The sequence below is a fragment of the Cynocephalus volans genome, chromosome 9 (genome assembly GCF_027409185.1).
Source record: "Cynocephalus volans isolate mCynVol1 chromosome 9, mCynVol1.pri, whole genome shotgun sequence".
NCBI classification, from domain to species: Eukaryota; Metazoa; Chordata; class Mammalia; order Dermoptera; family Cynocephalidae; genus Cynocephalus; species Cynocephalus volans.
Window position 1 is genome coordinate 58,133,348 of NC_084468.1, and position 25,244 is coordinate 58,158,591.

The 25,244-nt window shown below is 34.7% G+C and overlaps 1 protein-coding gene across 1 annotated transcript in view; it reads right to left on the reverse strand.

Annotated features, from left to right (window-relative positions):
* Positions 1-618: 618 nt before the first annotated feature.
* LOC134385708 (transmembrane protease serine 11G-like) overlaps positions 619-25,244 on the reverse strand; it is a 34,865-nt gene continuing 10,239 nt past the window's right edge. Inside the window, exons 3-11 of the mRNA XM_063107440.1 lie at positions 24,919-25,040; positions 24,205-24,323; positions 20,700-20,767; positions 19,914-20,074; positions 9,720-9,758; positions 8,516-8,687; positions 7,304-7,563; positions 3,993-4,135; positions 619-780 (exon numbers count right to left, since the gene is read on the reverse strand). Of these exons, the coding sequence (XP_062963510.1) occupies positions 619-780; positions 3,993-4,135; positions 7,304-7,563; positions 8,516-8,687; positions 9,720-9,758; positions 19,914-20,074; positions 20,700-20,767; positions 24,205-24,323; positions 24,919-25,040 (1,246 nt within the window). The remainder of the gene's footprint in view (positions 781-3,992; positions 4,136-7,303; positions 7,564-8,515; positions 8,688-9,719; positions 9,759-19,913; positions 20,075-20,699; positions 20,768-24,204; positions 24,324-24,918; positions 25,041-25,244) is intronic.

The following is a 25,244-nucleotide window of genomic DNA, read 5'->3' on the forward strand; positions in this document are numbered from 1 at the left end:
GGTGTAAATAGAAATGTCAACTTTTTTCAAGTTTAAAGAAGTTCAATGCACATCTGAGGGCAAACAGGAATGGACTCACAATAGTACCATTTCTTAAGTCCCAGGTTCATGTCTAGTGCCCTCTCCCTCATTTGTGTTAGCATTGACCCATACTAATTCTCTTGACCTTCTAGTACAGTGGACCTACAGATTCTTAATGAGGATTATTTGATGGGGAGAGAAAAACTATGGCACCTTCAGGAAAGGGAGACATTCTCTGTCAAGGAAAAAGTAGAGAATGCTTAACCGGTTGGTACTCATTGATTAAATGGCTAGATTACTCTTAAAATGAATAGTCTGTAGTGGGGACAGAAAGATGAGCAAGGAAGTCATCAGAGACACATAGCAGCAATGGCAGATCTTTGTGGAGTTGACATTATCTTTTATGCTCATGGTCAGCAGAACACTTCAGATGATGTGAATGGAAGCCTGCCTTCCTCATGTTTAAGGGGGAGTCATCAAATCACATTTGTTTGCATCTTGAACTCAACAAACATACACATGGCAACACACATTAAACACAATTTGCCAGAGACCACACCTGATATTCATAGTTTGGATATAGAGGTGGTTGTTGCATTAGATGTTAGTTTTAGATTTAATCCAGTCCCGATAATAAGTCACTTTGGTATAAAGTCCAGGTTTGTTTTCTTTTCCACAACCTATGCCCCAGCTTACTATTCCAATAAGATACCAGATACTTCTACCACGTGAAATAACCAGAGGTCCTCCAGAATCACCCTGGAGAAGAAGAAAAAAAAAAAAAAGGTCAATGTGATGAATAAAGGGGTGTCAGAAATGAGAACTAATCAGTATCTGAGTGTCTAATAAATTGATACTTTGAACTGAAATACACAAAGCTAATACTATTTTATTTACCTTTAGTGTTAATACAATAGTGAGCTTATTACTTACTTTCTGTTAATGGCTTCAGCTGGAGGGTAGTGTGAAGAAAGCTAAGGTTTCAGTTTGACCGTTGTAAAATTTTTAGTTTTGCTCTGTCTAAACAGGGACCACAAACTGAACCTAAGTCCAGGTGGCCAATTCTTACCTAAATGATGACCTCAAGACTCAGCTAAAATGTCACCTCCTCCATGAAGCCTCCCCCAGCTCGTTTAGCTAGAAATACTCTCTTGCTTTGAATTTGAATCTCACCTTGTTCCACTTACAGTGATTGATAGGAAGGCATTATGGACGTTGTATCAATAGGTTGCAGCGATAGGCTTGAGAGGAGGAAAATAATGCAAAGGGCACTCCAAGCAAATGTGCACTATTTATTACTGAAAGACATTTGCTCCCAAACTAAGGTGGAATACCTAGCCCTAGTGAACTGGTTTAAAGTATGTGAATCATGAGGACTTCCCTGTTATCATTCCAAAAAAAAAAAAAAAAAAAAAAAAAAAATCCCGTGGAGTAATGGAGGGTTTTTTGTTTGTTTGTTTGTTTGTTTGTTTTTTTTAAGAGAAATGATCCTGTTTGAAGAGGTATGGTGTTCTAGAGCTTTGTGCCTTTAGCTCCCTTCCCTTCCATTTTCTTCCCATAATTCTTAGTCGTCTCCAGTGTTGGGTGGACACAGCATGAAAACCCTGGTCTACCAAACGCAGTTCTTCTCAACTCCTTTCCCTTTGGTCCTCAGTATTTTACTAGGCTAGTGGTGGGAGTATGAACCAATGGAAAGAGAGCATCTGCTTCTGTACAGATTTATTTATGTTTTTCCTCTAAGTCATGGGATCCAGTTGTACCTTGGACCACCCTGGTTGTTTCTTCTTCTCCTCAGGAAGTAAAGTAAGTGAGAGGAGAACTTGTATTCCAGAATATGTAGCCAAATGTAAATCTTATATTAATTTTTGTTACTTGTATGCTGCATTATTTAATTGCAAATTCATTGTGGATTCATTGTGATTTTTTTAAAAAATTGCTTCCTTTAGTAACTGCTGATGTACCTGGCAGTTCACAAAAAATTTGAATGAATAAGTGAATGAATGCGTATTACCATCACATGACGGACACCCATTGCAGTTCAGTAGTGGTACCTTGGCATATAAGAAAAGCACACATATATGTCAAATTCTTAAAGCCATTACTAATTCTTCAAAGAATTGTTACATTGCTGAACCCAGTTTCAAATGCTACGGGTAAAATATTTATTGTTTTAGTTATTTATTTTTAGTTCTTTAAGTAGCCAGACTTTAGAACTGGTATACTTCTTAAATACTTAATGTTTAAAACTAAGAGAAAATGGTATTAATTTAGTTTCTGCATATAATTTGTGAGATAACACTTTAATATGAATAAGTGTAGAAAAATATCTACTTTTTTTTTGTTTTGTTTTGCCTCTAAATATTGTAATTCTATCCTAATGTAAGCTGTTTAAAGTCAAAGTTTTAGGCTACTGGAGCTACTGAGAGCATGGAGCAGGAGCTGGCAGAAGCCGCAGCTGTGACCTTCAGATGGAGTTGCTTGGAGGTGGCAGGAGAGGAGAGGGCCTTGGTGGCCCCCAGGACAGCAAGACCACTAATAGGGTTCCTGTGGACCCACACAGGAGAGAGGAGCCAGAAAGCTGAAAAAGTGGAGCCATTCGGTGAGTCCTGTGGTGCAGGGCCTGTCCCATGGGAAGTGTTTGGAGGAAGGGTGGTGGGGGAGATGGGCCCACCAGGAGACACTGGGACACAGCAAGGACAGCCGATCTACATCCCAATCAGCACAGGACCACTTGGAGGAGACTGGTTGGGAAAGCAGGATTGCATAGGGTGCAGTTTGATGAAAAAACTCAGGCCTAGATCAGAGTTTCTACGCAACCCAGATCCACTGGGTCTCTGGAGAACTGCAAGTACTTATAAGGTCAACCATTAAACCCTGAGGTGCACAAAAAGCCTTCCCTATGGAAACAGCAGCAAAGCAGCAATTTAGTTCAACCATACAGCTCAAGTACTGGTTCCCACAGGAAATTCCCCCATTTTAGAAGTAAGCAAAGGACAAAAAATTAGTTCCAGCTCAGGCACACCACCAGTGCCTTGGGGCCCACCTGGGGGTCCAGGGTATGGAGCCAGGGACCAGAACCCCCCCACAACCAAGCACACCACCAGCGCCAAGGAGCATGCCAAAAACACCACCTCCATGTGGGTAGCCCATCACAGGCACCACAGTAACCATGGCTGCCACGAAAGTGGCTAGACATCACGACCACCACACAGATGGTCCACCAGCCACTGGAGTGCATTGACATAAGGAGAGTCACCAGCAGAGACCAAAGAAAAGAAAAGGATGTCTCTCTCCACAAAGCCCATTCCAGAGTGACAGGAGAAGCAGCTGCTCTATGATAATAGTGGAGGAACTGGACACACCTCTCAGCATTGGACAGATCATCTAGGCAACAGATCAACAGAGTGACCATTACTCTTTCAGAGGGTGAGAAAAAATCTAGGGTTATCAGTGGTGGGAGAGGGGAGGCAGAGGGAGATAGGGAGAGATTGGACAAGGGGCATAAAGAATAAGTACAATTTGTAACAATATTCATACTAGTAATATTGATTTGATGTACATACATCAACAATGAATCCCCAAAATGTGTATAATCAATTATGATTCAATAAAAAAAAGTCAAAGTTTTAGGTACCAGTGGGGCGATGCTTTATTGGCCATAAGACAGCAGCTGATCCTGTCTCACAGTGTCCTGCAAGTAGTAGGGATTAGACACCTAAACGTTGGTTATGACTGTAGCTTGAAGCAATGATTGCATGGCTTCCTGGCCTGGTTTTTAGTATCAATCAGAGTTCTAATTTGCAGCCGGTGACCATTTTTTATAGGGCATGAAATGAGGAGCATGTCTTATGGTTTTTCCACTCCCTCTTTTTACATTCTTCATGGAGTCATGTGAAGTGACATTGGTCTATGGTCAGTAAGGCCATCCCTACTTAACAAAGTCATTTTTATGGATTTAAGTCTATTCTTACCTCACAGGCATCTAGTTTTCCTGTCAAGAATCCAGCACATATCATTCCTGTTGATACAGCACCACCATATACATTAACTTCATTGCATATATCATTACTTATGGTCTTTACTTCAACTTGTCGCAGAGTATTGGGAAGGGGACCTAAAGAAGAAGAAAAAAATAAATAGATGAAGGATTTCTGTGTGGTTTCTGTGATAGTTAATTGTTGCATCTTTCAAAGGATGAATGAGTGGTAAAACTTAGGTCTTGAAGTTGTAGGATTCTGGAACATTTACTCCAACTATCTTATTTAATCCTTGAAACAACCACCAAGATATATATGAATATTTTCTTTTTTAGTCGAGGAAACTGAAGCTTATCTGATTGTGCATTTTTCATAATCACACAGCTAAATGGGGGATAATGTTAGTTGTAATCCAAGGGTATTTCTCACCACCTGGGAGGATCTGTGACATCCTACCTTACCTTGCCTGGAAATCAGCCTCATCACTTTACAGAGGACACAGCTATTTTGAAAAATGAGAATCCTTTAGGAAAAGCAGTAGAGAATGAGGCCATACTACCAGGAAGTAACTCAATACTGATGAAATCCTACTGCTTCATAAGAAAGCCCATATTTGCTTTGATAATAGCTTAACTGACTATTCAAAACAAATACTGGGGTAAGTAACAAATACGAAGGTAAGAAATAGATCATGTTCTGTTACTTAATCACACATTTATTGATTCAATATTATAGGAAAATATTATTTAGTTGCATGTAGCATTGTTTTAGCCATTACATTCTCCTTAATCTCTGACAACAGCTTCCATTTTAAAGATTGCATTAATCCTTTATATAAAGATGGATGCTCTATTTATAACAGCTTCAAAGGCAATTGAGAGGATGACAGAGGGCCGTGTTATTGATTTGAGCAATGATTTAAGGTAATTCTGTCCTTAAGGGTCCTGGTCTTGGAGGTAGCAGATGAGAGTTTGAACACTATTTGCACAACTTATGAGTTATGTGACCTTGGGGAGGTTACTAAGCAACATTTTACTCACATGTGAAAAGGAGAAAATGATGTCTATCTCAAATGTTTATTGTGAGAGTTAAAAATAATAAATATAATCAGTCATGATAGTGACTCACCCCATATTCAGTTCTCAATAAATGGAGCTATTGGAGTGAACTGTAGAGATTAGGGTTATACATTTAAAATTCTCGTGGTCTTAAACCCGAACTTCAATGTTAATGATAGATGGTGAGAAAGAGCTTTTGTAAGAGGAGACCTAGGTTTCTAAGTATTTTGTCATATTGTAAAGAATTTTAATTCTGTTTTTAAAGCTGTAAATTCACTCATTTAAAATTGACCATCTTGCTGAAAAACTAAGTCCAACTTCTCTACAGTCATTAACGATTATCTAGAGTCTAGTCAATCTTTTCACTGCAGTCGTCATCTATAAGCATGGAAGGGTTGTTGTATGATCAGTTTGTATTTTCTCCACCTCTGATACTGCTTGAAATGCTTCCAGTGAGAAAATCTGCTCACCAACTGCTCTTTATACACATTGTAAACTATTTATTTGTGTAAGTGCCTCAGCAATATTCAATACTATCGATTTTGCTGTCTACAGTGACATTTAAATTTTTTAGGTATTCTCAGGCTTTAATCAGCTGTATTCCAACTACTTATAATCTCTGTGTGCCAATATTTTTTTTAGCTTATTGGTCTAGTTTTAACTGGTCTATGCTTAGTTTTAAATTTTAAATGCTTATAATTCTTTAATTTCAACTTAAAGAAAATCAATTCAAGTGCTTAACAATACAACAAGCTATTTTATAGTATCAACTATTTAAGGAAGAAAGTGTCCAGAGAATACAAAGTTTCTGTTTTGCAAGCGGTCTGGCAAAAAGATTTCTAATTAGATATGATTGAATACATCTTGGGAGGTAGGAGAAGACAACCTGAGTAGTCCGTGTCTCCATTTCAAAATGCAGAAAAAAAAATCAACAATCAAATATTTATTAATTAACCTTAGTTTGATGACTTACAAATTCATAACATTATTTCTGAAAACAATTCAACTTGTTAGAGTATATAGCTCTTTGCACAATAATCTGCACACTAATGGGCTTTGAATGATTCATGATGAAGTCTCAAATCATTCCCAAACTACTGCTCCAGGAGGAGGAGGTGTTTAGTTTACTTAGGTTCTACAGTAATTATAATGTTACTATTGAAGTGGTAGATGCTTTTCTTTCCTACTCTGATTTCCTTTATATTTAAGGATTCAAATCCCTTTCATACTCATCACTCTTTCATATAGGACAATGCAGATTCCCCAAACATGAGGAAAATAACTTGCAGGTTATAACGATTGTATTATACACCTGGACTGAATTTTGGAGTGCATATTTTTAGAGAAGGGAGGCAGCCTTCTCTAAAAATCAACTGATAGACTCAATGGATAAAAGCTATACTTTGAGAGAATACATAAATAAAACAATGACTTCATAATAAGAGCCGGGAACTAGAATCACCAATTTAAGGGCAGATTAAGCCATATGTAAAAAATTCAGCCAAGAGACATAGAAACTGGAGATATCCCAGAACTTAAAGGTCTAATGGTTTGCAGTTTATCATTGTTATTAAGTGTAGTAAAATGCCATAATTTCAATTTATAAAGTCTCAGGCTTAAGAACAACTCCATAGATATGTGGATCAGAGAGATCCTAATTAATATTTAGCTCCAGGTAAAGAACAACCATTCAGATTGCTTGCATAAGGCTATTTTTGTTTAGTTGCATGACACATTACAGATTACCATTGCTAGTGCTTGCAAATCATATACTTTACAAATTATGCAGTCATAGCAAAATCTCTGCATATGAAAGATAGCAACTGAAAGAAAAAATGATGGGAAGAAACATGCTTTAATAATTTTGAAAAGAAAGTTCTGACCAATTTCCAAAGTCCATAAAAGAAACAATAAAGAGACATAGAAACTGGAGATCATATCATAACTTAAAGGCCTATGGTTTGCAGCTTATCATTGTTATTAAGTGTAGTAAAATGCCATAATTTCAACTTACAGAGTCGCAGGCTTAAGAACGGCTCCATAAATACTTGTAGTAGTAACAGTAATAGCCCAATTTTTGTGTATTCGCTGTTATCTAGTTTTTTGTTTGTCTGTATGTTCCATATTTGTTATGGGATATCTTAATTTCATCTCATATAGTTTGATTTTGTATTTTATTTTATCTTTTCATTCAAATGGAAGATAGGTTTGTACTTTTTGCTTTATTGTTTTTACTGACATACTCACCGTTTGCTTTTAATGCTCCCCATCCAGTGACGAACACATTACTGCCAGGCAAGACTTCAAAAGTAGCGTCCGGGAGACAGACTCTGTGCACGTCATGGGAAAATGCGATGGGGGTGGAGAGCTTCACCACGGCGATGTCATCCTCGTGCTTATGGGCAGCATAGTTTTCATGAACAATAATTGACTGCACCTTTGTCCTCATCAGTGGAGGGCTTAGGGTTGTTCCAAAACTAGCCATCCATAGTTTGGGGTTTTTGTAACTGATCACAGATTAAAAGGAGTACAGTTGGTTCATTTCTGATCTAAAGTTGCCCAGAACTCTGGATGGGCATGAGATAAAGTGTGTGAGAAGGGCAAATTTCAAGTTGATTGGTACCTTCCCACCTTCTTATTTGAGACTACTCCCCTAGTAGTTTTTCTTTCATCAAGCTGATAAATCCCTCATTCCAAGGTAGCTTAAATTGCTCTCCTTGAGGGGATTTTTTATTTTTTTAAAGAAAACAATATATTGTTGCCATTTTTCATTATAAAAGTAACACAGATGAATTGAAGAAAATATAAATAAATAAAAATTAGAACTATCTATCCACACAGACACGTGTATACACTCATATTCATGCGCAGTTATATAAATGTATGTTTAGCTATGGAGGACTAAAAATTGGAGCCATATTTTATATTTCATGTGAGATTTTCTCATGCTTTACTTTTACTTAGCATTTTATCCAGAATATTTTCCCATTTTATATGAATCGCTGGGGTTACTGTATCTCTGTATTATTTCCAGTGTCCCACATGTTGTCTTCAAAAAGCATACAAAGAATAAAAGCACAGAACCAAAGATATTCATGTACAATAGTCAGATAGAAGTTGTAGGTTGGAATATTATTAACAGAGTTTTTAAAAATCTACAAAGTATCTCAAGAAAACTGGTGAATGTGTTTAGTTTTTTGACAGTATTGGCTTGTTCCTAGTTAACATCGAGATTGCTGGAGAGTATTTTTTCAGCTGGAGATGAAGATACTCTTTGATTTTTTTCTACTGTTCTTCAGTAATTGTCACTTCTTCCTAAAACTGCTGGATGATCATAAGTACCACTGGGAGGCCTAAGATGCTTATGAAGGAAATGTAAAAGAGAAAAGAATTACAGGGTGTGAAGGTAAGAAAAAGAGGAGAAGGTGGTGGTCCTATGAGTACAGACTGAGGACTTACGTGTCAAAACAGTGAGCAGCAGTCAGCAGCCACTCATCACCGATCAAAGATGCTCCACAGAAGTGGATGCCGTCCACTTGCAGGCTGGCTTGCCACGGCCAATCACCACTTTTTGCAATTTGACCATCAGCAATTCTTTCCATGGATGGGGATTCCTTCCCTAAACCACAACCTGTCAGAAGGGAATAAGATGATGATTTCCAGAGAGTTATAAATGTGTGTAGGTATGTTTGGCACATAGTTAAGGATGGAAACACTTGTAGGCTTGACTTGACTTAAAAAAATGATTGAACTTAGCATTACATGGAATACTGTATTGATTCTTCACCTTAATAAAATGTGATTATTCACATTTTAGATGATAACATTAAAAAATATTTATCACCCTCCCTGGTGTATTTGGTTTTTTTTGTTTTTTTTTTTTTCCTGACCAGTAAGGGGATCGCAACCCTCGGCACAGTGTTATCTGCACCACGCTCAGCCAGCTAGTGCACCGACCATCCCTATATAGGATCTGAACACACGGCCTCGGCGCTACCAGCACTGCACTCTCCGGAGTGAGCCACGGGGCTGGACCCTCCCTGGTGTATTTGAAGTAATTTCATTTTGAAATTTGGTTTTTCATATTTTTCTGGGTCATGTTCTTATGTGTAGCAGTTTACCCCAGTGACATTGACATTTTTGAGTGCTAAATGTACACTACGAGATTACTTCAAAAAGTTCGTGGAAAAATAGAATTAAAAGATAATATAAATCATTCCATGAGTTTTTGAAAACTCCTGTATTTACTGAAGAAAAATATCTTTGTACTCTTTTAAAATACTTGTCTAATATTACAACCATTACACTACTATACCATGAATATCAAAGTTTCCATAATAAAGTTAGAGGGTGTCATTTAACTCTAAGCAAAATTTTCTACCTTAGCAAAGAGAGACAAATAAACATAATAAAATAAAAGGAAATTATTAAAGAAGTTATCAGTGAAGCTTTCTTTGAGGAAGGACAAGTATTTGCATGGAGTCCATATAGACATTCCCAATACTACTAGTAAATTTTTCCCTTGAGGAGAATTAAATCACATATCCATCTAGAGATATTATATGCTTTGGGGAGACAGTAAGCATGGGAATAATGGCTAAAAGTGTTTTGAGTTTTATTCTTTGAGTTATAAATATCTCAGTAATGATCTTCTTGAACTTACAGCTGTTCAGAATGTGCTCTGCTTGTGCTGCATTTATATCTGGGGAAAAAAAAAAAACACCCAAGATGATTGTTCAGCAATGGCTATTATAATTTAAAATGCTATGCCTACATGACATGAATTTTTCTGGATGAGAGAAACTGCGTTAGTCAGAAAATTTTTAATTTAAAGATAATAGAATAATATCCTGCAAAAAGGAGAGGCCTAGATGGAAATTAAACTCTTCTAGCTACATGGGGACTCTAGGAAAATGGTTCATGATTATAAAATCACTGGATTAGAGAAGGATGTTTTTTGTCACAAAGGAGGACTGTGTCTAGGTAATTTATGCCATACCAGTTTATTGAAATGCAAGTTAAAATAGAGGAGGTCTAGGGCCACTTTTACATGTGCACTACTGTATGTCTGGAGACTGTCATTTGCACACTGGTGTTTTTGTAAAGGCATTCAAAGCATCTTAGAAGCCTGGCATCTATGTTTGGTCCATGGATGCTCTCTGTGGAATCAAAATCCACCAATGTACTTAACAAATCCTTGAACTACATTACCCTGTTAGTCTTTTTTTTTTTTTTTCATAAAGCAAAATAGAGAAAAGCATGAATAGTGACTGTCTCCCCAAATTACTTGAATTATCCCTTATGCCAGCTAGTATAATGAGCAACCCAGATCCACATTTTCTCAAGTTAAAACTGGTGTGGAGTTTTGGTAAACCTGAGAATTAATGAATCTTTAGTTTAGGTCAAACTCTAAAGAGGAACATTGAGTTCATCTGCAGGGAACTATGTTTAGGAAGTTTACTAGAGTAAACCTCTTAGAACTAGGTTTTACCAGTAATAACACAACCCTCTAATGGGTCCCGGGCCTGTAGAATAAACCTAAACTTCCTATCAGGACCTGTATGAAATGGCCCCTAATTATGTGTTTGATGTCATTTGAACTGCTCTTGCTCTTAGTTAGCCATTATTCAATGACCATCTTGGTTTTCTGTTTACTTGACTGTGCCAAAGTGTTCCTGCCTGCAATCTATGTCCTAGCAGCCCCCTTTGCCAGGAATGATTTTCCCTTGGCCTTTTAATATTTGGTTTCCCATTGTCATACGTATCTCAGTTTAAAAACCCTCTCCTCAGAGAGGCCTTCCATGACGACCAAATCTAAAGTAGCCCCCTACTCTCTGTTCTCTGTGTGGAGTTTCACATCATTTGATATTACTTTGTTTACTTACTCATTGGGTCATTATCTTTCTTACTCCAATTAGAATATTAATTCTATGAGGACAGAGACTTTCCTGGCAGAAATAAGGTCTCAATAAACACTTGCTGAGTGAATAAATGAATAGTAATAACAACAAATAATTTGCTAAGTCTAGTGTACCAGGTACTGTGATAAATGCTTATTTGCTTATTGTATCTTTACAATGATATTATGAAGCAAGTCTATGAAGGACATGATTTAGTAGCTTCTTCAAAAAGCTTGTCCTGAAACCATTTTATTGCAAGGCCAATTATAGTTTAGCACCACCCTCTATATGTCATGGATCAGTGAGAGAAAGGTGGAGTTCTGGTTAGTTCCCAGCTAATTTTATCTAGACTCATCTCTATGTACGCAAAAACTATTGATCAACTTCTATGATGGTGTTATACCTCACATGTGAATATTATGCATTAGATGTGTTTCTCCTGAAGGATAAAAGAGGTTGAATAGCTCCAGTTCTAGAATAAAATTGTGTAGATTCACTTTCCCCTGCTCTTCTCCCATAAATACAACTATAGACTCTGAAAATTATTCATCAGGTATCAATAAAAGAACTCTGAAAGCAGGAAGAATGAAAATGGAATGGCTAGAGACCACAGAATTTGAGAAAGGACAAGTGGTGATTTTCCTGGGTTTTCTTTTTATCCCACATATATCCTGGACTGGGGACCAGAAAGGCCTGCAATCTGTAACCATCAACAGGCATAGACAAAAGAATTCCAAGAAAAGTCTGTCCTTTCTATCCAAAATACTGGAAAAGAGAAAAACAACAGAGACCTAGTGGGAAGTCCAAACTCCCTGCTTCACAGCCCAGGCCGGGTAGTCCATTCTGCCAGCAGCAAAGACAGCAGCAAGCCCTTGGCCATTCCAATCCCCACTTCACAGCCAGGGCACTAGCTGGAAGATAAGTACATTCACACGGACAGTATTAGCAGAGACCTGCATGTACCCAGTGGCATAAGGAGACCAGGCCCAGTGCACCCCTCCACAGAGGGTGGCCCATTGATACAAGGCATCCTAGAGAAGCACGCTCTACTCCCACGGGTGGCACCAGCAGCAGGAATTAAGAGGAAGCTCCAGCAGACCAGAATAGCATTACAAGATTCTGAAAACTAAATTGTCATTGAAACAACAAAAATAGTTGAGAATATACACTCCAAACCTAAGCAGGTGGACTACCTACTAAAATAGAAGAATTAAATAGGACATTAAACAGGATAAATAGACTCCTAACATAATGACTAAAGTGTTCAGAATACAAAGATCACCAAACCCAAAACCAGGAAAACTACCACGTGAGTGAGAAAAACAATTAACCAATGCGAATTCTGAGATGAATAAGATGCTGGAAGTATCTGATGAAGATTTTAAAGAGCTGCTGTAAAAATAATTTATAAATCAAGTATAAATTTCCCTGAAACATTCTTTTATATGACTCCCATTTGCAACAACATGGATGAACCTGGAGAAACTTATGTTGAGTAAAATAAGCAAATCACAGTGGGATAAACACCGCATGTGCTCACTTTTATGTGGGAGCTAAGAGAGAAAGGAAGGAAGGAAGGAAAGACCACAGTAGTGCCGTGGTCTAACAGAGGAAGGGAACATCCCTGGGGCTACAAAGTGGAGTTGAGGGGAGAGGGGGAGGGGGAGGGAAATTGGGGGCTAATTGGGTGGCAACAGGGGGTACAAGGGTAATATCTTGTAGTGGATATGCCCCCAGTGTGAATCTGGCCCTCACATAATGGGCAGGAGGGGTGAAAATTAGCTTTGCATCTCATGAATATTCTTAATAAAAATAAATAAATAAATAATAAATTTTCTTGAAACAAATGAAAAAATAGAAAATCTCAGCAAAAAATGAAAGTTATAAAAAAGAACCAAATGGAAATTTGTAGGCTTGAAGAATAAAATAACCAAAATAATAAAAAATTTAAAAAGCCAGCTTGCTGAATGGTGCCAATAGGGGAGCGGAATCAGTGAATTTGAAGACAAGTCGATAGAATTTACTCAGTCTGGAGAACAGAGCGAAAGTGGAATAAAAACAAATGAACAAAGCCTCTGGGATCTCTGGGATAATAAAAGATCTAGCATTTGTGTCATCACTTTTCCAGAATGAGAGATAAAAGAGTGTGAGACTAAAAAAGTATTTTTTAAAAAGTGGTTGAAAATTCCCCAACCTAGACAAAATACAGAGACTATAGATTCAAGAAGATGAGCAAACTCCAAACAAGATAAGAAATTGACACCAAGACCCATCATATTTAAATTACTAAAAACTAAAGACAAAAAAAAGGTGCTTAAAAACAGACAAGAGAAAAACGGTACATTACCCATAAAGGAACAGCAATTCAAATTAATACTGGTTTTCTCACCTGAAATCATAGAGGCTAAAAGAAAGTGGCATAGCATTTTTCAAGGTCTGAAAGAAAAGAACTATTGACTCTGAATCCTATATCCAGTGAAACTATTAATGAGGAATGAAGAGGACTTAAGTATATTCTCAAATGAAGAGAACCTAAAATAACATACCTACTCTTTTCTTTCTAACATACCTACTCTTAAATAATGGCTGAAGGAAGCTCTCCAAACAAAAAGCAAATGATAACAGAAGAAGGCTAGAACCTTCAGAAAGGAGAGAAAGACAGAATTGGTAAAAAAAAAAAAAAAAAAAAAAAAAAGGAAGGAAGCAATGTAAAAAAGAAAGAAAGAAGGAAAGAAAGAATCATGATAATAAACTTAAAAAAGAAAAAAGAAAACAAATGTGGCTATTAGAGGTGGGAAAGGGGGAAAGGGAGGGATGTTGACAAGAGACTGGTTAAGGGTCACAAAGACTGATCATGTTCTGTAACCATGAGTCTACTAATTATCCTGATTTGATCACCACATATTGCACACATGTATTGATATTAGACTCTGCACCCCACAAAGAAACATAATCAGTTATCTCAAAAAACTGTTAAAAAAAGAAATAAAAATAATAGACTATTTTTCACTTCATGAGTTTCTTTGCACATTTTTATGGTTGGAGTGAAATATAAAAAACCAGCTGATGTTCTGAATGTATGTTGAAGAAATACTTAAGAAAAGTATACTTAAAAAGCAAGAAAAGTAAAGAGAACTAAATGGGAGGAAAGTTTCTACATTTCACCTAAGGTGGTAAAATGTTGACACCAGTAGTTACGTATGTTTATGATAATGCATAGAGCGACCTCTAAGAACTATACAGAGTTATAACCTCAAAAACATCATAAATAAATCAAAATGGATTTGTAAAAAAAATGCTTTGGATATCCATAGGAAGGCAAGAAAAAAGGAGCAGAGGAACAAAACAGAATAGAAAGAAAACAATAAAATGAAAGATGTTAAGCCCTCATACCAACAATTACTTTAATATGTACACAGTTGAAACACACCAATTAAAAGTCAGAGATTGGCAGAACGAATTTAAAAAACAAGAAGACTATATGCTGTCTAAGAAACTCAGTTCAAACACATCTACATAGATAAACTGAAAGTAAAAAGATGGAAAAAGATATATCATGAAAACAATAGAAAGAAGCAGGAACGACTATATTGATATCAAATGAAGTAAGCATTAGAGCAAAGAAATTGCTAGGGAAAAAGAGGTACATTGTGTACTGATAAGAGGATCAAGAAGATGTAGCAATCCAAAGTATTTATATACTAAACAACAGAGCTTCAAAATACATAAAGCAAAAACTGAGAAAGCTGAAAGGAGTTACAGAAAAATCCACAATTATAGTTGGGGACTTCGTCATCCCTTTTTCTCAACAACTGATAGAATTATTAGACAGAAAATCAGCAAAGACAGACTGAAAACACCAACAACCAATAGGGTCTAATTGACATTTATAAAACACTACACACAACAACAAAATACACACTCTTTTCAAGCACCCACTGAACATTCATCAAGATAGACATAACCTGGGTCGTAATCCTCAACACATTTAAAATAATCGAAATCATACACAGTAGGTGTTCTGTCCATAATGGAGTCACACTGGGAATCAACAACAGAATGATAATGGAAAAATCTCCAAACAATTGGAAATTGTACAACACAGTACTATATAACCCATGGGTCCAATAGGAAGTCTTAAAGAAAATAAAAATTGCGCAGAACAGAATGAATATGAAAATATAATGTTTCAAATATCGTGGGAAGGAGTGGGGGGAGAGAAATTTATAGCACTAATTGCTTACATTAGAAAAGAAGAATGGTCTCAATACTCTTAAGTTCCTACCTCAAGAAACTAGCAAAAGAAAACCAAAACAAGTCTGAAGTAGGGAGGAAGAAGGAAATAAGGAGCAAAATCGATCAAGATTAAAATCTCAATAATAAAATTGAAAACAACAATAGAGAAAAATTACTGACACTGGTTTTTAAAAACTTGTTTTAAGAAAAAAATCAATAAAATTTATAAACTTTTGGAAAAATATGGCAAAGATAAAAATAGAGAAGATTGAAATCACCAATATCAGGAATGAAATGAGGGATATCACAAAAGAGCCTGCAGCTTTTAAAGGTTAATTAAGGAATGTTACAAACAACTTTACAATCACGTTTGACCACTTAGAAGAAATGAGCAAATTCCTTGAAAACCACAGACTACCCAAAGTCATCAAAGATGATATAAATAATATAAATATTCTTACTAATAAATAAATTAAATGTGCAATTAAAAACTTATCAAGAAAGAAATCTTCAGGCCAAGATGGCTTCACTAAAGAATTTCAGAAAAGCATACAAAGAATTAACACCAATATTACATAATACCTTCCAAAAATTAGAAGAAAAGAGAACATTTACTAATGCCTTTGATAAGGCCAGTATTACCCTGATATCAAAACCAGACAAATGAAAAAAAGAAAAAAAGGACTAATATCTCTTATGAATATAGACACAAAATCCTCAAAAAAATTTTAGCCAATTGAATCCAATAATATATAAAAAGAATACACCAGGAATGCAGCATGTTTCAATATTTGAGAATCAATTAATGTAACATTAACAGGCTAAAGAAGAAAAATTATATGATCATGGCGATTGGCACAGAAAACACATTCAACAAAATTTGACATTCATCACACCTACTAGGTTGGCCATAATAAAAAACAACAGTAAATAAAAAGTGTTGGTGAGGATGGGGAGAAATTAGAACCCTGTTCATTGCTATTGGGAATGTAAAAATGGTGCAGCCATCGTGGGAAACAATTTGGTAGTTTATTGAAAGGTTAAACATAGAATTACTATATTTTCCAGCAATTTCACTCCTAATTATATATCCAACAGTACTAAAAATTTGTATCTGAATAAACACTTGTGCACCAATACGTATAGCAGTACTATTCACAATAACCAAAAGAGGGAAACAAACCAAGTATTCATTAAGAAATGGATAGCTAAACAAAATGTGCTATATCTATACAATGAAATATTAGTCATCTATAAAAAGAATTAAATTACTGATATATGCTGCAACATTAATAAACCTTGAAAACATTATCCTAAGTGAAAGAAGCCAGACACAAAATGTCACATATTATATAATTCCATTTATATCAAACATTTGGAATAAGTAAATTCATAGAGACAGAAAGTTGATTATTGGTTGCCAAAAACCAGTATAAGGTGGAATGAGGAGTGACTGCTTAATTGGTATAGAGCTTTCTTTTGATGTGATAAAAATATGTTGAAACTAAGTAGAGGTGATGGTTCCACAACATTGCATACTAAATGCCACTAAATTGTACACTTTAAAATGGTGAATGATTAATTTATGTGAATTTTACTTCAATTACAAAAATACAACACTCATTCATGATAAAAACTTTTAGTCCATTAGGAGAAGAGGAGTAATTTCTCACCCTCATAAAGAATTTCTACAAAATACCTATATCTAACATCGTACTTAAAGACGAAAGACTAAGGTGCTTTCTCTCTGTGATTGGGAATAAGGCAAGAATGTCCACTACTGGAAGTTCTAGCCACTAAATATGGTAAGAAAAACAAGCTAAAAGGCATTCAGATTAGAGAAAAAGAAAACTGTCTCTTTTTGTAGTTAATGTGATTGTCTACACTGCAAAACCCTAAGGAATTTTTTTTTTTTAAACTCCCAGAACAAATAAGTGAGTTTAAAAATGTTGCTGGGCATAAGATTAATACTCAAAAATCAGTTGCATTTCTACATACAGAGAATGAACAACTAGAAAATGAAATAAAAAACACAAAAACGTTTAAATTGCTCCAAAGGAAAAAAGAAGATATTCTGTTACAAATATAACAAAAATGTACAGGATTTATATGCTGGAAGTTACAAAATGATGAGACAGCGTAGTAAAGATGTCAATTCTCCTCAAATTTATCTGATTGACTTAAGTTGAATAAAATTTCTTTTAAAACCTCAGCAATTTTCTTTATAGATAGAGACAAGAATATTTTAAAATTTATATGGAAAAGAGCTAGAGCAGCCAAAATAATCTTAATAAAGAAGGAGAAAGTGGGAGAAATCATTCTTACCAAATAAGTCATGCTATATAGCTGCAGTAATCAAGAAAGTGTGGTACTACTGAAGGGACAGACATGTAAATCAGTGGAATAGAATGAAGACCCTCACCTCAAAATATACTCACACAAATATGCCCAAATAATTTTTGACAAAAGACCAAAAATAACTCAATAAATGATACTGGAGCAATTGGACATCAATTAGCAAAAGAAATAAACCTCTATCTAAACCTCACAGCTCATACAAAGCAGCTCAAAATAGAGCACAGATTTAAATAAAATACAACATAAAACTATAAGACTTACAGAAAAAATATAAAATAGATAGATAAAAGTATAAGTTTGAAATGTAAAACTATAAAACTTGTAGAAAAGAACCTAGATACCTAGAGAGTCCATGAAATAATACATTTAATTAATTTATTTATATTTAGTACATGTCAAAGCATTTTTACAAATAATAAGTTCCATAGTTATTATTTTTATTTTGCCATTCAGGAACCGAGACACAAAGTTTCAGCCACTTAGTGAAGGCTACACTATTATGGTTATTGCTAGAACGCAGGTCTTCAGAGTCGTAGTCTAGGGTTTTTTTTCCACTATCACCTACAATCTCTCCTAGAGCATATCCTAGTGCATTATATTATATGTCTTTAAATGATCTTTCTTTCCTGATGAAATTCAACTTTTGTTTTAAAAATTTTTAAGTATACAATCTCTCATTTGTTTTTCCAATAGAGTTCTGAAACTCTATGTGGAAAGAAATGATTTCAGGTTCCTCAGTGTTCTGTAGTATTACTAATTTTAAAATACCTCTCTTGTTTCCTCATCATTTTCAAGGGATTGAGTAAGCTTACAGAGTTAAAGAAAAAACATTTTACAAATACTGAGTTCGTACTCTGTGCTGAGCTCTATGCTAATTTTGAGTATGTGCTTTTGATTACATCCAACATGTTTCCTGTATTCAAAGAATTATCAGTCTTTTGTGAAGAAAGATGAAACAAAAAATATTCAAATCAAAGTAATTCCCAAGCAATCTTATGCAGCACAGAAGTATCAGAAATTATCACTCTGAGGTGGCCTTTTTGATGGGAATGAGGAATATGTCAACAGTAACTTCCTTAGACAGGCAACTGAGGATCTGGGGATGGATAGATGAATCACTAGCAGATGCCTGCATAGACTGATAATGATTGAGACCTAAAAAATCTCCCATCCCCACCCCAGCAACACAAAAGAGTGGGTGTGGGGGTACAATTGGGGGGTAGATCCAGAAATTATAAGTTTAAATTTCTAACATTAGAAATTAACAGAAACTCAAGATCAAAATTAAATTCTTTAAAAATAGAGTTACATTTCATACATACCTACATCTCCTCAACAAAACACTTCCTTCAGGAAGTCTTGTCTCTGCTTTCTAAAGTTCAGTGCGTTGGATTCACGGCACTCTGATCTGATTCACTGCATTCAGATCGTCTGTTCTGTCTGCGTGGTTAACAGAACTCAATGTTGGGCATTACTCACAGGGACTTCATGTTCTTCATCTTTTTTTTTCTTGTTTCTGACTTTGGCCATAATAAAAGCCTATAATATAATTATCTTCTCTACTAGCATATTATAATATATCTGCTGTAGACCTCTGGAACAGTTTGGGGAAAAGGTACTGAGGGAAGATTTATTGGTAGCTTGTAATTTTCTGTTAGCCTTAAAATCTTATTTCACAGCTTAAACAAGTTCTGGTAAAGTATGACATCTTCAAAGTTAATTCATAGAGATCTAACAACAGTCTTGAAAGTATAATAGACTTTGCAAAGGAGATGGTGTCTTTATGTCTGAGGTAAGTGTTATCAGGTCTGGCATCTTTTTTCTCCTCCTGACCACTCCTGTCCCGGCCCAATCCTATCCTGTGTGCTGTAGAAAGGGTTTGCTAGTGTAACCTAAAATGCCAGGCCTCCTTCTGCTTGAGCTCAAATCATGATTGTGCCCCACATATTCTGGTTTGTGTGTCCATACCTTTCTCACGTTCTGGATTCAGACTGAAGAGGATATTGTAAGAGAGAGCCAGGCTCTACAGATTACTATATTGGTAGCAGAGTGTAAGTTTTTTTTATCACATGCTTGCTTAATTAATTCAAATGATTTCACTAAGATCTTTTGAAAAAAGGAAGAAATACTACTATATTTGGGTTGTAATACAATTCTTGTACAATTTTTAATTACATAATTATTTTTATACTAGCCAAAGGAAGATAATCTTTGATTCTGATTGTGTCGGGGTTTGTTCATTATCAGGTAAATGAGAAACTTAAAATGAAAAGTGGTTTCGTTTTATGGTGAACTCTTCTCTGTAGATGAGAAGATTGTTAAAATGAATAACTGTAACAGGGAAGAAAAATAGTATTTCTTGCCTCGAAGATAAGGTGATGAAGTATCGATCTTCAAGAAGCTTTCATTTGATTTCAACTCCTGATGCAAAATATTGTCAGCTTGCCTTTTTATTGTGTCTGCATTGCTAGAAGTAAGCTGAAATTTAAGAAGTACATCTGTTTCCAAACCATCATTACTTGGCCTGAAAAACAAAATCACTAGAATGAGTATGATCATAGCCACAGTAATTATTATGTTACTTAAATATTATGTAACTTATTTTTATATCCCCAAGAAAATATAACAAATAGTTTATACATTTTATTACCATGGATTTTTTCTTTTTCATATATCACACAGGTATTAATGTCTGAATTATTCCCTGCTTGTAAAACTTGGTTATATTCAGGGAGGGTATGGGTATCTAACAGTTCTAAAATATCAAAAGCACTTGTTAGATCCACCAACTTTGCATGTATACTATATATATGCATATATATTCTTAAGTTTTGAAAATTTATAATAGATGTTATTATAAAAAAATAAAGTAAAATTAAAAAACCTAGTTAATTATTATAAACATCTTCAACTGAAATATAAAATTCTTTAAAAGGACAACAGTGGATTACATTTTATCATTATTCAAGAAACTCTCTCACTATAGATTTTCTATACAGGGGGAATAATAATTAAATGTAATAATATTTAAACTATTTTTGCTCTTGGTATATCTAAGATCTTTAGATCTTGTTCACAAAGCAGAAAATTGAAGAATAACTAAATAAAACAAAGTTGCCTTTTTCACCATGCAAATTAGTTGTGATTACCTAAGGTTGATAACATGAGACTTGATGTAAAGATGGTTTAAACTGGATCTTCGAAATGTCATATCTATCTGAGAAAAGAAAAAAAATCCCAATAGAATAGAGCTTTGTTAAATATGATTTTCATATTTTTCAATATATCACAAAGTACTTGCATAAATTCTGTTGTGATGAAATACTATTTACTTTGATGTTTGTTTATGGCTATCCCCAAGAAGCTCATTTGGGAATAATCCTGTTGTCATAAAGATAATCCTATAGTTGGATATCAATATTTGAGCAACTTGTCATGTGATCAAAGATGACTGATGTAAAGAGCTGAATTAAGCTAGGTATTTCAATAGTCATTATAAATGTACATAGAGTCAGAGGTGCAGAGATAGAGCATCTTTGAAAGCTTGATATGTATGGACTCATTCCCCACTCATCATCCAATATCATTCAAATTTAATGGCCATCTTTGTGGATGTCATGGAAGGACCAGTTTTTTAGGCTTTAGTGAAACTTTTTAGGCCAAGTTTTGATCCTGTGGTATACAAGGGAGGGGAGAAGACTATGTACTTGTTGGGCACTTCTCTAAAATCAATATACTTGTCACGAAAAATGAATAAAAAGATTATTTAGAATAAGAATACTATAAATGCTACTTGTGTGTCATCTGAGATTTCCAACAAGGGATAATTTCTCTGTGGTATAAATTCCTAGATCAAATTATTTCTTAATAAAACCACAGGCTGTTATAGAATCTGTGGTCTTATAAGCCTGCTTATTACCACTGACTCATCAAGCTCGCCTGTCAGAAAAAAGACAGATCATCTGCCAAACCTTAAGTGAACCTGAGTTTGAAAAGTTAGTTCCACAAATCAGAAGAGAGGAGCTCCCAAATTGTGAAATTCGGTGGATGTTGAACAAGTGCTTTACACTCATCTGATTTGATTAATGGAATTTTTTTTGGTGAAATGCCATGTGGTATCATATTGCATAGGCTGCTGAGCATAAGTTTATTGAGTGAAATAAGCTAGGCACAGAAAGAGCAATATTGCATGTCCTTACTCATAAGTGGGAGCTAAAGAAGTAAAGAAACAAAGAAAGAAAGAAAGAAAAAAAGAAGGAAGAAAGGAAAGAAAGAAAGAATCATAATAATATGTCTAACTTTCAGAAGGAAAGAACAGAACTGTGGTTACTAGAGGAGGGGGGTTTAATGACAAATTGGTTAATGGACACAAAGAATGATTACATTTTGCAATGATGAATATGCTAATTATCTTGATTTGATTATTACATATCGTACACAAATACAGAGTTGATAGTCAACTCTGTACCCCACAAATATGCATAATCAATTATGTTTCAATTAAAAAAAATCAATAGTTATTCAAAAATAAATGACCATGCATTTTACCTCTGACTATGAAGGGAAAAAACTTTTTAAAGGAAATAGTTTTATCTATACACATGCACATTTATATGACAAAACTAATACATATTCATGTAAAATAAAATTAAAAAGTAACCAATACAGAAAAGTATGATGAAAAGCATTAAAATCATTTCTAGATCACTGTCTAGAGAGCTTGTTATTCACATTTTGAGTATATGTACTTCCAGATTTTACATATACATTTTATATATACCCATACATATATACTATACACACACATATATGCATATATATATCTATATGTTTTATGCCTGCCTCTTTCCATTCTTTTCAAATTTCATCATTTTTTGTTTTTTCCCTTTAAATCATAGCTTTGTGAACTATGTATTATCTGTGGCTATTGAGCATATAAACAGTCTGGATTATTGAACTCCATAAGAAATCTATAAAGTTAGTTTTAGGTACTGGTTTTAATCCTTCTTCTAGGAAAATTTTTGCTACAACTGTAACTCATATCCTAAATCAGGGGTCAGCATACTATAGGTCAAATCTGGACTGCCACCTCTTTTTGTATGGCCCATGATTTAAGAATGGTCTTCACATTTTTTCTAATGGCAGAAAAAAAATAAAAACAAGAATAATATTTTTTGATATCTAAAAATTTAATAAAATTCAACTTTCAATGTTCATACTAAATTTTATTAGAAAATAGTCACACTCATTTGTTTATGTATTTACACAATGATAGCCATGAGTAGTTGTGCAGAGACTGTCTGGCTTGCAAAGACAAAAATGTTTAGTATCTTGTATTTTATAGTAAAAGTTTTCTGACTCCTGGTCTAACCTTTCTATATGTTGTCTCTATTTATACTCTAGGAAGTAGGACCAATACTAGTAAATTGGTCATTTATTTAGTAGTCATCTCCTTGATGAGTATTTTTATGGTCCTACTATGTGGCAGACACTGTGAAAGACACCAGAAATATAAGAAGTAGACTTAACCCCAGCATAAATGAATTCACAAGTCCAGAGTGGGCATAGAGATATTAAATAATAATGTTGTTGCAATGTGGTAAATTCTCTGGCAGAGTTATATGAAAAGTTTTATGAGAGTACTGGAAATAGATACTAACATTTATTCAGACATTACTTTCACACTTTTTATTTACCACCTCTATTAATCCTCAGGATAACTCTGGGAGAATGGGTGAAATTATCCCCATTTTGTCGTTGAAACTTTGGGGGATCAAATAGCTTTTCCAAAGTTTTTAGGCTGACAAAGGTTAAAATTGAGATATGAATCTAGATGTTTCTGACTCCAAAGCTTGGGTTGTCTCTAATTCACTCTATTGCTTCCTGTAATAAAACATTTTATACTCTGACCTGCTTTTTTTTGCTTTAATCAAAATTTTCAGGATGTGCCCCCCTCTCTTGCATTCTTCAACTCATTTCATCAGCTGCTACTTTTGGTTGTGAAATGGCGGAAAAAATGTTTCTGAACCTGGTAAGAAAGATCTGCCACCTTTGACTGTTCAGTGTTGGGCTCAATAGAGGCTGTGTACACAACTGAAGTCTTCAGTGGAAGAAAGTTTGTGTGTTTCTGTGGTACATTTTCAGGTAGACTTGAAACTTCTGGGATAAGTTGCCTAATGCTTAATGCATCAAGGTCATCCATAGAGCAGATGCTTAGTAAATGGTATGTGGCAATGTTGTTTGTATGTGAATGATTATGTTTCCAGAGAACTCTAATAATTTGTTTTGTATTTGAGCTGTTTGTTTTTCTGTTGAGCTTATGTTTTGTAGTCTATGGTGCCGTTATCCTTTGTCCAATGTATTTTTGTAGGCTTCCTGAAAAGATGTTGGTTAGAGTTGCCAGAATTAGCATGTAAACACACAGTTAAATTTGAATTTCAGATAAAAAATGAGTGATTTTTTAGTAAAAGCATGTTTCAAATACTGCATGAGATATTTTCAGGAGGATCTGAAATTCAAATTTAACTGGGTATTTTGTATTTTATCTGGCAACCTTAACATAGGTTAACGCCTGATCTTAAATCATCTCTTATTTAGCCTTCTTCACAATAATATTATCAGGTTATGAATGATGTCAGCAAAGCTCAGGCTTACCTCATCATTGATTTTTTGTTTCATATCAGCCCTAATTTTTGAATGTTCTACTGAAAAATCAGGATTATATTCGATACTGGGGATCCGGAAGGAGGCCTGGTAATAGTGATACTTCTGATCTGGAAGGGAGAGCAAAAAATGAATCATTTCTGTTTAGTTAATTTGAGTTGTACAAATATAAGAAGCAATGGGGATGACACACAAAAAAATTCATATAATTGGTTAACACCAGGGAATTAAACATTCAATAGCTGTGGCCAATACTTCTCTCTAACTCTTTTTCAAGATCATGCATTTTCATAGTTACCATATTTGTCAGTTGAGTTCAGACAAAATTATCACCTGTTAGTGATAACTCATAAGATTAAGCTGATAATTAAGTAATGGTAGAACATAACATTCTCTTAAGTTTACCTCAAAGATAGAATTGCTACTAAAATAATTTTTTATTCTCAGTATATTAAATATTATTAAATTATAAAACATACAGGTTGTGAATCTACTGCATTGTTCGAAAGATACTATTATATGAACCACACCAAATTTTAAGTGCTAGAAGTAATTTTTATACATAAAAGATTATTATTTCTCAAATGCATGTAAATTTATTCAAATAAAAATAGCATTCTAAAGTATTAGAAAATGTTAAGGTTTTGAAATAAATTTAGTGGTGTCTTCAAATTTTCAAAATAATAAAATGAGATAGATACTTACCATCTGCCAAAAAATAAACAAGTAGACCAATAACTATTGCCAGAACCAACACAACGGCTATGATAATAAGGGCAATCATCCATGGTTTCAGTGAACTTGTTCTTCTACCCTGTACTTCTGGCCTTTTGAAAGAGAGTTGTATATTAAAAACAAATAGGACTTTAAGATTAAATATTCTTTTTGGTGTAGAATATTTTTTCTAGAATTAATGACTATCTCACATTGTATTTGATAACATCTGAATATATTTTTCTATGAAATATTAGAATATATACTATCAAAAATCTGACATTTAACTTTATATTTTGATTTTTAAAATCAGCATT